At 35.9% G+C, this 14386-nt stretch overlaps 1 protein-coding gene across 1 annotated transcript; it reads left to right on the forward strand.

The window, feature by feature from the left end:
• The first annotated feature begins 332 nt into the window (after positions 1-332).
• LOC117625113 (diacylglycerol kinase 2) lies at positions 333-8248 on the forward strand. The gene is given in 9 exon segments (XM_034356706.1): positions 333-616; positions 1334-2160; positions 2162-2560; positions 3549-3915; positions 3992-4068; positions 4878-4997; positions 5259-5423; positions 6974-7111; positions 7815-8248. Coding segments are annotated over 8 exon segments (2130 nt in total). The 5' UTR covers positions 333-616; positions 1334-1446; the 3' UTR covers positions 7965-8248.
• The last annotated feature ends 6138 nt before the right edge of the window (positions 8249-14386 follow it).

The raw sequence follows: 14386 nt of genomic DNA on the forward strand, positions 1-14386 counted from the left end.
TGCCCGACATTCGCCAGGTGTCGGACACGCACAGGACTTGGCTCGAATTTCAAAGTGGAAATTGGGTTGGGTCCTGTCACATGAATTGACATGTTATATGCCACATTATATAGTATTAAATTGTGGTACCAAAATATAGCAAGAGTAGGCGTGAAACTTGAATCGTACCTTAGAGATTCAAGTTATGGGGAGTAGGGCGTGAAACTCAAAGGGAAGAGGCGGGTAATTTTAAGTAGAAAACAAAACAAAACCAAGGACCTTTCCGTAAGTTGGGGGACCCACCCACACACGCGCATTTACTACGGCCTACGGCAAAGGCAAGGGTAGGCCGTGTTCGTTGCGTAGGCAAAAATGAAAATCCCGCCCTTTTCTTTCTCTCTCTCCTCCTCCTTTTCGTCTTCCTTTGCTCGTAACATGTCTTGTCTGAATGAAACTAAAATTATTATTTTCTAAATCATATTATTTTTAATTATTAATTATTTTCCCTTTCTCACATTATTTTGGATTTTCGACCAAAATTTCCGCAAGCTCGAAAGTCCTCTCTCGTTCTTTCGCTCGTTCGCTGGCTCGCACGTTCACTTTCTCAATTCCTAGGGTTTCTGTTCATCCTCTTGAGGTATTTTCATTTTGCAGATCTAGTTTGGATTTATTTAAATTGCATCCTCCAGCTCTAGATCGCACTCTTTCTCTATGGAATTTGTTGACATTTGATCGTTTCATGTTTTCATTATGCTGAAAGGTTTGATTTTTTGTTTGAATTTATTGATGTAGCACATTGAAGACTTTTTATTATTATTATTATCTGTTGTCATTGTTATGGCAAAATTAAAACACATGAAATTTGAACATTCGTCATGGAGAATTTGAACATTCGTCAGGGAGAATTTGAACATTCTTCATTTAATCCATGCTATAGCTAAAACTAAAACACATGAATTTGAACAGATGAAATTCCTGTGGTTCAGATATTGTACAAGGATGTTAGGCAACTCAAAAGATAGATAGATAGATTTATTAGTGCTCTTGTTGTAAGCTTATTTGAGAAGTAACGTTGATCATTAGTTTGTCCTCTTTGTTTTGCTTTTGATCCTGAGCAACAAGCTTAGCTTGAGCCTCGAAATTGTTGTCATGTTATCGTTTTATATTATCTTATTCGTTTATAATTTTATACTTCTAGAATGCCTTACAATGATTTCCCTCGCTCGCATGCCCACCTTCTCCCATTCTGTTAGACTCTTAGTCAGGTCAAATTTAATTATTGCCTTGTTTAATTGGTCTGTTCTGTGCATGCTAATCATTTCCTTTCTCTTACATGAATTCATTTCACAATCAGGTTTCATATACATAATCTTTATGTTGCCCAGAAATTTCAAGTTTTTAATCCTGGAAAAGGAACGGTATTGTAATCTGGGACAAGAAACGATACTGGAAGTGAAAAACTAGGTCATGATGGTTGATTTGGGCATTTCACTTGCAAGGGTAGCGACTAGCTTGGATGGATATGGTCCATTTCTTTTGGGATGGCTGGTCACTGGGTCATTTGGGCTTCTAGCCATCATCTTTGCATTTCTTAAATGGCAGAAAAGGACATCTCTAAATTGGGTTAAAGCTGCAGCTAGAGCAAAGAAAGAAGTCTGGAAGAAGCTAAAAGTTCCTTTATCACATCATACGTGGATCGAAGATATGACTAATGGTGAACAGCCATCCACTTGTTGTGTTTGCTTGACTTCCTTGGTGTTTCTTCATAACCTAGGAACAAAAGCCTCTTATCGCACTCCTGTTCATCGTTGCTCTGTTTGTGGTGTAGCAGCTCATTTCTATTGTTCTCAGTATGCAGTAAGGGATTGCAAGTGCGTGGCACAAGCTGGTTTTACCCATGTCCGACACCACTGGTCCGAAAGATGGGTTAATGTGCATGATAATCCGGAGATCTCGGCCTTCTGTTTTTATTGTGAGGAGCCATGTGGTGTTCCTCTCCTTGATGCTTCTCCTACATGGCATTGCCTATGGTGTCAGCGCCTCATACATGTCAGATGTCACAACAAAATGGCAAAAGAATGTGGTGATGCTTGCGATTTTGGTACTCTTAGCAGAATTATTATTTCTCCTTTGTGTGTGAAAGAAGTTGGCCACTATAATGGAGGTGGAATGCTAAGTTCANTACACAGATGAAATGCTAACCTCATCTGTTCGTCCCCAGAATAGAAGAAAGCGCCGCCATTGTAAGCATGGTAATGGTCAGTCAGCTAATGGTAACTTAGCCACTGATGCACCTGTGGAGTATGTGTTCAATGGATTTACTGGTATAAAGAAATCCCGTAGTGAGAAGAGTTTTGACTACTTGAAGAAGGATGATAAGGAACTGATTGTTAAGAGCAACCATAATGGGTTTATGCAAAGAAAGGTTGGAACTGTCACCTATGGGCAAATTAAGAAATATAAACTGGTTGATTTGCCACATGATGCAAGACCTCTTTTGGTCTTTATTAATGCAAAGAGTGGAGGTCAACATGGGGCTTCTCTAAGGAGAAGGCTGAACATGCTATTGAATCCTGTGCAGGTAATGTTTGTGCCTTTTCAGCCTCAGTCACTATGATGAATTATTACTGTACATTGTTTTAGGTTGGAAACAAAAGGTGATCATTGATGTTTAATGTTATCCTGCTGTGTTACAGCTCGTAATTTGAGCTGTAGTTTATATGCTTGTTTTTTCAAGTTAGTTATTTCTAAATGAATGGATAAGTTTCAGGAGGAACTTAACCCTTCTTCATGCTAATCACAGTAATCCTAATCCCACTTGCGTACCTCCTGTTTTTTCTGCACAAATTGAAGCATATAGATACAAGATGGCGTAAGTGCGTAAACAATTAGATACATGAACATCAAACGATAAAAATAGCTGTATTAGTACAAAATTAAATTTCCATATATTAATCCAGAGATGTGATTTGCAGCACTGTTCCCAGTAGTAGGATATCTGGCAACTTTATGTGGGAGGAGAGGGAAAAAAGATATTCATTGGATGAATTTTGGGGGTGGGGGAGTGGGGAGTGGTGGGACCTTACGTGTATTTTATTTTGGCATCTTATTCATTCCTCATTCTTGAAACATTAAAGCTTACATGCTCTCATCCTAGGCTGAATGGACCTATTATACCCCGCCTTCGTTCTTCCTTTTCCTTTGATTTCCCACAAACAGAAAAGCATAGAAGAAAACATAAATAGCTTGATGTGAGGATTAAAATAGTCATAAGGGAGGAAAGTGCAAATGATAAAATTTCCCTCCTTGCTAGGAGTACAAGTTAGATTCAAAATTTTGTAGTTTTCCCCACCTTGGGTGCAGGTAATTTATTTCCATGGTTATTTAGCAGTTCAAATCTTCTGCATTCCTTATTAAAGAGCATAATGTTAGTAGTAGATATTCCCTCAGTAAATCACCAATATTTGAATTCAGTGATTGAGATGGATCCTGGGTGTGCTAGAAATGGTTTTGCACTCAGGATATTATGGTTTATAGATAATTAGCTGAGCTCTATTTTGAAATTGCAGGTTTTTGAACTGAGTTCTTCCCAAGGGCCTGAGGTGGGTTTGGAATTGTTCAATCATGTGCGTTATTTTAGAGTTTTGGTATGTGGAGGAGATGGCACTGTTGCATGGGTCCTTGATGCGATTGAGAGGCATAAATTTGAATCAACCCCACCTGTTGCCATTCTCCCCCTTGGCACAGGAAATGATTTGTCAAGGGTATTGCAATGGGGAAGAGGCTTCTCGACGGTTGATGGACAAGGTGGCTTAACCACGCTGTTGCATGAAATTAACCATGCTGCAGTTACAATGTTAGATCGCTGGAAGGTAAACATCAAATCAGAAGCTGATCCGAATAAAGTGCAGTCTAAGTTCATGATGAACTATTTAGGTATTTATCTGAATGTGCTACTATCTAGTTATGGTTTGTGGGATGTGTTTGACCTTTTTCTCATTGTCTTTGAAAGGTATTGGATGTGATGCAAAGGTTGCATATGAATTTCATGTGACTCGGGAAATAAATCCTGAGAAGTTCAGTAGTCAGGTACCTGTATTCCTCTCTTTGGGTTTTGTGTAATTGTTTAATGATGGGTTTTGTGACACTATCCCTTTTACAGTTTTTTGATCTCACATGTGTATAGCCTTTTTAATTTTGCGATTTTTCAATTAATAATTACAGAAGGCTACAAGTTGAGTTATCAAGGGCTCACATAATGATATGTTTCTTTTTTCGTTTTTTTGCTTTAACTAAAGATAGAGAAAAAATGAGATAAACATGAGAAGAGAGATGATGGATGTCAATGAGAGAGTAAAAAATAAAAATGCGAATGGTTTATAATATAAAAACTGTATAAAAATAGTTGTTGTAAGTTTTAGTTCTCTGTGCACTCTCTCATATCTTTCTTATCTCTCTCAATGCTCATTTTCATCCCTCGTTTCTGCCCCTCTTTTTTTTTATTTTTTTATCTTTGATTAGAAAGAGAGGAAAACTGAAATTAAACACAATGATCCCAAATTTGTTGGACTAGGAATCCAAGTTTTTTTGTGCCTTTAACTAATAATTGGCTGGAATTTAAATATTATTATAAAACTTTTGGCTGAACTCAGTTATCATTCTCTTGACTACAACCATGAGTATTCAAACAAGAAGGGCAATATGAATAATTTTTTTTTCTTTCTTTCAAGTTATTATTGTTTGCTACTCAGTTCTGAGTTTCAGATGTGGAATTGCTCTAGGTTAAACGGCACATTTTCTAATTTGTGAGAGTTATAACCTAATATTTAAGAGAAAGACTGTTATATTTTATTTGCTCTCTGTGATTTTGGCTTCACTGATGATTGCTCTATGAACAGTTTGTGAATAAATTACGATACGCTAAAGAAGGTGCCAGAGATATAATGGACCGAACTTGTGCTGACCTTCCTTGGCAAGTTTGGCTTGAAGTTGATGGGAAAGACATAGATATTCCAAAGGTGCACTGATTTTCCCACTCCCTTTTTATCTACTTACACTCCATTTTTTTAAAATTGTATGTTCTCACTCCTCTTTTGTTCACTTACACTCCCTTTTATCTTATAGTAAAAAGTATTAAAAAATAAAAGGGAGTGTAGCTGGATAAAGGGGAGTGGGAAAATCACCACCCTAATCATAATTGTGTTTTTCTGTTTTAAGCTGTTTTCTTTCATGTTTGAAGTGATGCCCTTTAGTCATATTTTTTCTTCTTCTGCTTCCAGGATTCAGAGGGTCTAATCGTGCTCAACATTGGCAGCTACATGGGTGGAGTAAATCTTTGGCAAAACGATATTGAGCATGATGATGACTTCAGTCTTCAGTCCATGCATGATAAAATGCTTGAAGTTGTATGCGTATGTGGAGCTTGGCACCTTGGCAAACTTCAGGTTTGTGAAATTTGTATATTTTCTATTTTTATGTTCGAGTGTTTTCTGCCATGGAAGCTTTACCAAAAAATGAAACACGAAAAGAAAGTCTTTCACATGCATTCTCGTGGAATAGTTTGTTTTTCCCATTTATTTTCTTTTTCCTTATGTGTTAAGCTAGACTAGAAGCTTTTCCCCGTAGTAAAATACAAAAAACTTGGTATCAATATCCAGTTGTTAACAATAAAATCCTATCAAGAGAGCCCCAAAGATGAATTCAAGTTTCAGGTCTAGTATTATCTACTACTTTATTTCGATGCAACCCTAATGTGGTAGTTTGAATGGATTTGATTTGAATCTAAAACTGGGTCTTGCCTTGTTTATTGTTTTTATCCTTTTATTTTCTGAAATAAGTCCCACCTTTTCTTATTTTTCAACATGATTTCCTTAATAAAGAAACACTACAAAACAGAGAAGTTGTCTACTTGACAAGCTACACTACTCAACTACAACAGCGGCACAGTTAAAGCATCCTAACGTTCCATGACTGAATCTAAATTACAGCAGCACTCCAATCATCAAATGAAGCCTGAAAAGAACTATCCCCAATCTCTGAAGATACGCCCAAAATGAATTCTATTCCACAACAGGTCCACTTCCTCATACCTTACACCCACAAAGATCCTTCTATTTCTCTCCATCCACACCACCCAAAAGATTGCTTCACAGAACATCTCCCTAGCAATATACCCTCTCTTTTTTTTTCTTTTTTTCTTTTTTTCCACCATAGAAATTACACCTTTCACCCAATAACGTAGCACAAGAAGCTGGAGTACCAATTCAATTGGGTGTTCCTAAACAATCTTCTCCACAAGGACAACGCAATGAGGCAATGGAGCAGCGGGTGATCTGAAGTTTCAGCAGCATTTTTCCATATCACACTGACCAAATCACGAGTATTCATCCTCCCATGAGATATAATTCACCCATACCTTAAGAAGTTTTTTCCCTTCCAAATTGCACTAGAGGGGCCGAAAAGAAAAAGTGAAGAGTTGTCAAACAAATTTTGTCCTTCCATGCCGAGTCTGATGTTGATTTTTCTGGGGACATTCTCTTTGTCGCTCATCTAAAATTTGTCCAATTTGTCCTTTCTGTTTTTTTAGTAATTCTTGGACTTTATATCAGCTTGATATAAAGATTTCCCTCCTTCATGGTGACTTTCAGAGGTGTACATTGTCCAGCCTTCCTTCAGCTTGATAATATGGGGAATGCAGTTTTTGGCCTTATGGCCTGTATCTCGAATTACTGTGTAGTGTGCATCATTAACATAGCATGATTAGTCGTGTACTGAAACAACCGTATTGCAGAGTGAAGCACCATATTATGCATCGTTTAAAGCCATTATAAATATATTTAGCCTCTTAATACTAAGTGATAATTATTATTATTTTTTTTTTGGGTGAAATATTGTTGAGATTCACATATGTATCCTTTTTCTGTTTTTCCTTTTTGTTTTTTTGGTTCCAATCTTAAACGTCTGCTTACTATTTTGTTCTTGTTTTGCTGTACAGGTTGGACTTTCACATGCTAGGAGACTAGCCCAAGGGAAAGTCATAAGAATACATGCCTCCAGTCCTTTCCCGGTCCAAATAGATGGAGAGCCATTTATACAACAACCTGGCTCCTTAGAGATCACACATCATGGGCAGGTATGATTTGAAGACCCCTTCGATAATGTATTTTGAGGCACATAAATATGCTTGATCATCTAGGATTTGTTAGAGATGCATAACTTGTTCATTGTTTAGTATGTTTGATACAGTTTTTTGGCTTTTTCTTTCCTAGTGTGTTAAATGATTATGTTTAGGGTTGAGAGTTGAGGGTTTAGGTTTTAAGTTTCAGGCATTAAACCCTAATCGCTACATACACCCTAAAGTAATCGGGAAACTCTAAATTTAAAAGATAAAAAAAAAAGAAGGGGAAAATGCTGCTAAGAAAATTGAATGGCTGCTTGAGCGGTCGTGATGTCAACCCTTGTGTGTGTGTGTGTGTGTGTGTGTGTGTGTGTGTGCGCACCTATGGATATATAAATATATATGGTATTATTCACGTTCAGTATAATCTGTTGGGAGGGCTGGGCTCTCATGGTTTGAACGGATTCCATATTCTTGCGCAACAGTCTAATTTATTTTAATTGCAAGATGTATACAGTATGCATGCATGTGGTAGGTTTCACACTATCTGCATATGTTTTCATGCATGCTGGTAGGAGATGTAAGCATGGATACTTCTATTTTACTCCATTAATTGCTCAGTCTGGCTTCATGTTGGGAAAAATTTAAAACCAAAAATGAAATTGGTAGATAATGAATCTTGAATATTTTTCTTTTCTTCTTGTTATTGCATTTTCAGATGTTCATGTTGAGGAGAGCTTCAGAAGAGCCGAGAGGGCATGCGGCTGCAATCATGGCGGAGGTTTTATTAGATGCCGAATGCAAAGGCATCATCAATGCATCCCAGAAGAAAACACTTCTCCAGCAGATGGCCCTCCAGCTCAATTGATGTCATTCTGCTTCTCTTACCCCCGTCATCGAATTTTTAACAATCCTTTTGTCCTCCTTTTCCTTACCCTTATTTTGGGTTGGTTCAGTAGCCCTTGCCCACGCATTTTTGGAATTGCTTCTTTGTAGAAGCAGTTTTTGTAAACCACATATATATAGAGAGAGATAGAGAGAGAGAGCTACCAAAATATAGGAGAGAGAGAGAGAGAGAGAGAGAGAGAGAGAGAGAGAGAGAGATTGTATATAAGAATTACTACATCGGGTTGAAATCCCATTTTTCCTGCAGTTGTGTATGCCTTTTTTATTTTTTTTTATTTTTTTATTTTTAAAACTCTGTTATAAAACGTTTAAATTACGCATGCACCCCTTGAGAATTAGTGTTTTCCTTCTTTTTCGTTTCCGACAGTGAATTTTCTACATTTATTAATACACTAGGCACATGCGTATGCCTTCTTTTCTTTTACTCTGTTATAAAACGTTTAAATTACGCATACACCCCTTGAGAATTAGCGTTTTCCTTCTTTTTCGTTTCCGACAGTGAATTTTCTACATTTATTAATACACTAGGCACATGCTATGTGCCAATTGGTTTTATTTTTTCTTGTTTATTTTATTTTTAGAATTAAGAAAAGATAATAGGATAGTTATGTTCTATAAAAGTAAGACTTATTATCTAATTTTGTTTTTATAATTTTTTAAATATGAAAAAATGTCAATTTACCATATTATTTTCATTTAATTAATAATTTTAATTCTTAATGTTTGAATTAACCTATGATATTTTCTGACATTTTGAATATTTCATCATTCTCTGTCTTTTACCCTCTTGTTTTCAATGCTCTGATTTTTGTTTGTCCTTTACTTTATTTATTTATTTTTATCAAAGTTTGTCCTTTACTTTGGACTGGCGTTGTACCACTGATCCTTTTTGTTAACTCTGCTAATTTTTCGTTAAAATCTGAGGGCAAATGAGTAATTCACCTCACATCTTAGAAAAGTATAGATTAAAAACAAAAATACCTATATTTGAAATTATCAAAACTGCCTAGCTTAGCTTGGATAAATGTCAGGAGCTTCTCAGAGGCTGACATGACAAGCTTCTCTTCAAAATCCTCCTAGAGCAGAGAATATTCATGCCAATGCATGGACAAACTTGGGTATGCTGTGAACTAGTAGATACATAGGAAAATTCCCATAGAACATGTGGTAGCATTAAGGACGATCCAGAACCGAAAGCAATGGAGATTAACCAGCTGGTCGGATCATATTATCGACTACTTGGCTAGACGAAAACCTGCAAAGCCAATGACACATTCACATGCTTTTTAACTGTTCTACGTAGCAATGTGCTGCCCTGCCCTTTCCAAAAGTCAAGCTAAAGATATTCTAGAATCTAGTAGTAGATATTGTTGGAGTTGGCTTACCTTAAGGATGCGAAGGAAGAGGAAGAGGAAGAGGGAGGCTCGACTAGAAACTGATCGATCACCGAACTTGGAGAGATAATCGCTTTTGTCCAGTGACCTTCGGTGTGTGCGACGTGAAGAAGTGATCGATCGTTAGGGTCCAACGATTAATCGCATCAGTAATTCCAATCCAGCGTGTTTTGGTCCAAACGCAGGTTTCAGGCGAGTTTCTTGGTCTAGTTTGACTAGGAGTTAATTTCTTATTCCTTATAACATTGTACTAAAGTCCTATGGTCTATAAATGGTCATTTTAGTGATATGGCTTTCTCTAAGAATTTAAAAACGAGTTCAAGAGAGAAAACAAGGGCATCAAATTGAGTTTGAGCCAGGGTGAGAGAAAAGGGAGCTAAGGTTTGTGAGAGATCAAAAGGGTTCTTCATTGTAACTAAAGGGGTTGTGTCATACTAGTGAATTTCTTGGGGATCACCAAGGAGATGTAGGCACAACTCGAAACCTCTATAAATTCTTGTGTTCTTTGTGTGTGTATTTACTTTCAGTTGGTGTGTGAGCTTTATATTTGCCTGGGTTGTGTGTGGCAGTTGCATAGTCCATCAACGACAAGGTCTTGAAGTGTTTTCGCACAACAAATATATATAATTCTCACTTGTTTTCTTTTTCCCTTGTATTTCCCAAATATATATATTCATATTGTCGTCACGCTTTCATTTCACTTGAAGGAAGTATTTGAATTTAATTTACGGGAAAAAAATTCAAAAAAAAACACACAATTTAGAATAAGAAACTACTGGAGATTGATGAAAACCCGAGGATAAAATGATCAAATTAAGAACACAAGGTAACATTACTTTGAATTGATGTACTTAATTAATTATTGGTATCCCTGATGATCTGGCCCGCAAATGAACGAAACAAATGTTCTCTCTTTCTTTGTTTCTTTGTTTTTCTACCCCTTCCTTTCTTTGTTTCTTCGTTTCTACCCTTCCTTCCGTCCTTCCTTCCCAAACCCAAACCAATAGCACTAGCCTACAGCTTGAGAGGAACAAAACCTAGCAAGTCCCAGGCCTGATATATTGGAGTTAATAAGGATTAATTTACCAGCTCTAGAAAGGAGCCAAGCAGAAAAGCTGAAGTGTTGGATCATTACATCAACCTCTAATCATTCTCTAACTTGGACAAAGACAAGACAATCAACCATAAAGATAAATTAAACAAATCCCACTGTTACCAACAACAGTTCTCCATCATCCTATCCGATCAAAACACATTTTAAACTCCCAAAACTTTCAAAATACCAAACCACAACCCAAACTAGGGCATCATTTTAAGTGCTCTTTTCCCCTCACTTCATATTGTGTTGTTAATCAGAAGCAACCAGCGGCGCTATGCTTTTTCTCGTTCAGGGAAGGGTTAATGCAAGGATCTTGCTTCAGAGCAATCCCTGCAGTTTTTCCTTATCCAAGCGGGTCTTGCAAGAAAATAGGAGTTCATATTGAGCTCCAAATATACGTTGGCGCTTTAGCCAAAAGAACTTCTTCTGCAATTCATGCGGTTGTGTTTTTATGACGAGATATTGTTTCTTGACTTCCATTTTGAACTGCTCTCTGGACTTTTTATCAATATGAGGTGATCGCAACACGGTATATAAGACTCGTGACTCAGGCAATGCAATCCTCCGTGTGGAAGGTGGAAGGCCCCACAAAAGGTTTGGGTGATGAAAAGATCGAATCGCTACGCATATCTTGGTCGTCATTACTTTCGATGCTCTTTCTTTTTGGCTGACTCCTTTAACAATCTTTAAACAAATCCTAGTCAGAGGAATGATAGCAGTCTAAACTAAAAAATGATATAAATAAAACAGAAAACAATCCAATTCAACAATCTTCTGTTGGAAATATTAATTAACTATACTCATAAAACACAAAATAAAATGAATAATAAAATACTATCCAAATTCATAAATATCACACAATTATAAATATACCAAATGAATAGAAAATAGAGTTAGGATAGTCTAGCCTGTGATGATAGTCTAACCAAACAGTTAGTTTCTGCAACTAGAGAAAAAGCATGTCTCTTCACTGTAACACCGTTTCTCCTATTTCTTTTTTTATTTATTTATAAATTTTGGTGTTAGCCATCAAAGTTCAAGAAACAATTATAACATGTTATGAAGGCAAGCAATAACAAATAAATGCAAAACTACTTTCTTATCACTGCAACACATTCATAAGAGTATATGTAGGAAGAGAAATCTGACATGCACTAACTATAACTACCACAGAATAAAACTTCCAAATATCACTTCTTATCGTCACAAAATATGATTTTAGAAAAAGTAGTTGAGCAATGTTCAACAGAGACATGATTCTAGTACCATTACAAACTACATGAAACTGAACAGAAAAAGTAGAGCACACAACACGGACAATAACCGCGCAAATTTTACAACATTAGGTTCAGAGTCTAAGAAGGATGATTATAATGCTAAATAAGTTTTCAGTATTGCAGTAGTTCAAATCGCACGCTTCGCATAAAAGTAAATTGAATAAACAGATTGTGGTTGACAAATTACTGAATGTAGACAAATAAGTATTCAGCAAATTATACCACTAAGACAGATTCTGGTGGGATAAATCTTGGGTTTTGTATTTGAACCGTTTATAATTTTCATAATAAAAGTTCCAATAGAACACAGTGACACATATGACCTCAAAACAGAAGCAAACAAACGAAGCAAGTAATCACACGAAGTTTTGTCCTCATAGAACATACATTTCACATCAGATTTAGAGATTATGTACAAAAAGTAACAAATCCTCAGACTTGAGTACCAAAAAAGTAAAATTAAAGAATCACAAGTATATAAAGAAAATGAAAAACAAACCAAAGTCGTTCAATCTCATGAAAAAGGGGAAAACCCCAAACTTATGAAAAAAAAATGCCAAAGAAGAAAGGTAGGTGAACAACTTGTGAGGAACAAACCCAAAATTATAGATTAAACAAAAGAAACGAGATGTAAGACTTACTTGAATGAGAGCACAAAAATGGCGAAATCTGGTGGCGACGGGAGCAGCTGGTATTGACTCGGGGAGAGAAGAGGCAGAGCACACTACACTAGCCTCTCCTTTTTATCGCGAGACTTCTAAGGAAACGCCGCACCATGACCCATTTAGCATCTTGGGTTATCTTAAAAACTTGACCCGTTCCCTCCGTCTTAATTAGGGGTTGGCATTTTAACCGGTGAATCGATGAACCGAGTTGAATAAAAACCAGAATAAAATTGTGTTAACTAAAAGTCAATTTAGACTCAAAAATCGGGACGGGTACTGATCCAAAATGGTTTGGTTCGAGTAACTCCAAATAATATCTAAATATTTTAGTCCAATTAATACCCAAATGTCTTAGTTCTAATTGACACCTAATTTGAGGGCTCCAATTAAGACTCTCTCAATCAACAAACCCTCGTGTATCATTTCTTCATTCATTTGGGCCTAATCTCCTGAAGTTTGGCCCATTTTTAACTTCATTTGATTCTTTTTTGTTTGAGTACTTAATATTCAAATAACATTAGTAACTCCAAGTAATATTTAGATATTTTAGCCCAATTAATACCTAATTCTGGGGGGTTCAAATTAAGACTCTTAATCTCAACCGTCAAACCCCTTGTGGATCTCTTCTTGCATTCCTCATTTGGGTCTAATCTCTTGTAGTTTGGCCCATTTTTCACTTCATTCGATCCTTTTTCGTTGAGTAAATTGCTGAAAAATCCCCCAAATTAGATCCCAATCGAACTTAACCTTCCAAACTAACAAATCTGTCAATTTAATACTTGAATTTATCAAAACAGCCGATGTAGCCCTTGATGTTAACTTTTTTGACTTTCATCCAATTTTTCATTAAGTAATAAGGGTGAATTTGTAATTTCAAGTAAAATAAAGTTAAATTCATAAAACCAAAATAATAAAAAATAAAATAAGGTATTTAAAAATAATTTATCTCACTCAGTAGTACAGTCACGTGGTATAACTTGTACATATATTATAATATTATAATATAAGTGGATATTTATTGATATTATTCCCTAAAATGAGGAATATGAATCATGTCATCCACTCATATTATAACATATGTACAAGATATATCATGTGGCCATCCTCTAGTACCATTTTATAATTTCTCCTAAACATGGACTATAAATAAAAAGCTGTTTTATTTTCCTACCACGTGGGCTTCACTCGACTTTTTTTTACGTTAAACGCTTCACTCAACTTAATATATATTAATTTTTTATGTTGTAGTTGTCGGAAAATGATTATATGTTGTTTCTTCTTTAAAAGTTTTAAGATACATTTACAATGTTTTTTTAGGCTCTCTCACATATGGGTTGATAATAATTTTTTTTCACTAGAAAGCAATAAAATTATTTTCATTTTTTGTTGTTGTTGTCAAAATCTGATTTCATTAAAAGCCAAAAAGGCAAGCTATCACCTCTCAAGCCAATAGCACAATAGAACAGTTACAAAACCAAGAAGGATCCCTAATGTTGCAAATTCAAGGAAGGAAGCCTAATGTTTCAAATTATTAAAAACAAAAAACCTAAAAGAGAAAACCCCAAATATGAGATTGTTAATGCAAAATTAAGAAGGAACCGTAATGTTGCAAATTCAAGGAAGGAAACCTAATGTTGCAAATTATTAAAAACAAAAAACCATAAAAGAGAAAACCCTAATACGAGATAGTTAATAAGGAATGGAATTCCACAGACTTCTAGAATTATAACTGGGCTTTTCCATTCCCTCTTGTTAACCTTCTCACAGACCAACATCATTGATTGATTGATCGGAATCTAATTGCAGACCAATTTATTAGTCGTTATCAAGGGGTCATAAATAAATTGAGATATATACAAATAATATTGGGGAAGGGGGAATTGAATGCAGTGTTGTGCTCGGAAGTGTCAAAGCATCAGATATGAGATCAATACAACAACCAGACAAAA

The sequence above is a fragment of the Prunus dulcis genome, chromosome 4, assembly GCF_902201215.1.
Source record: "Prunus dulcis chromosome 4, ALMONDv2, whole genome shotgun sequence".
NCBI lineage: Eukaryota > Viridiplantae > Streptophyta > Magnoliopsida > Rosales > Rosaceae > Prunus > Prunus dulcis.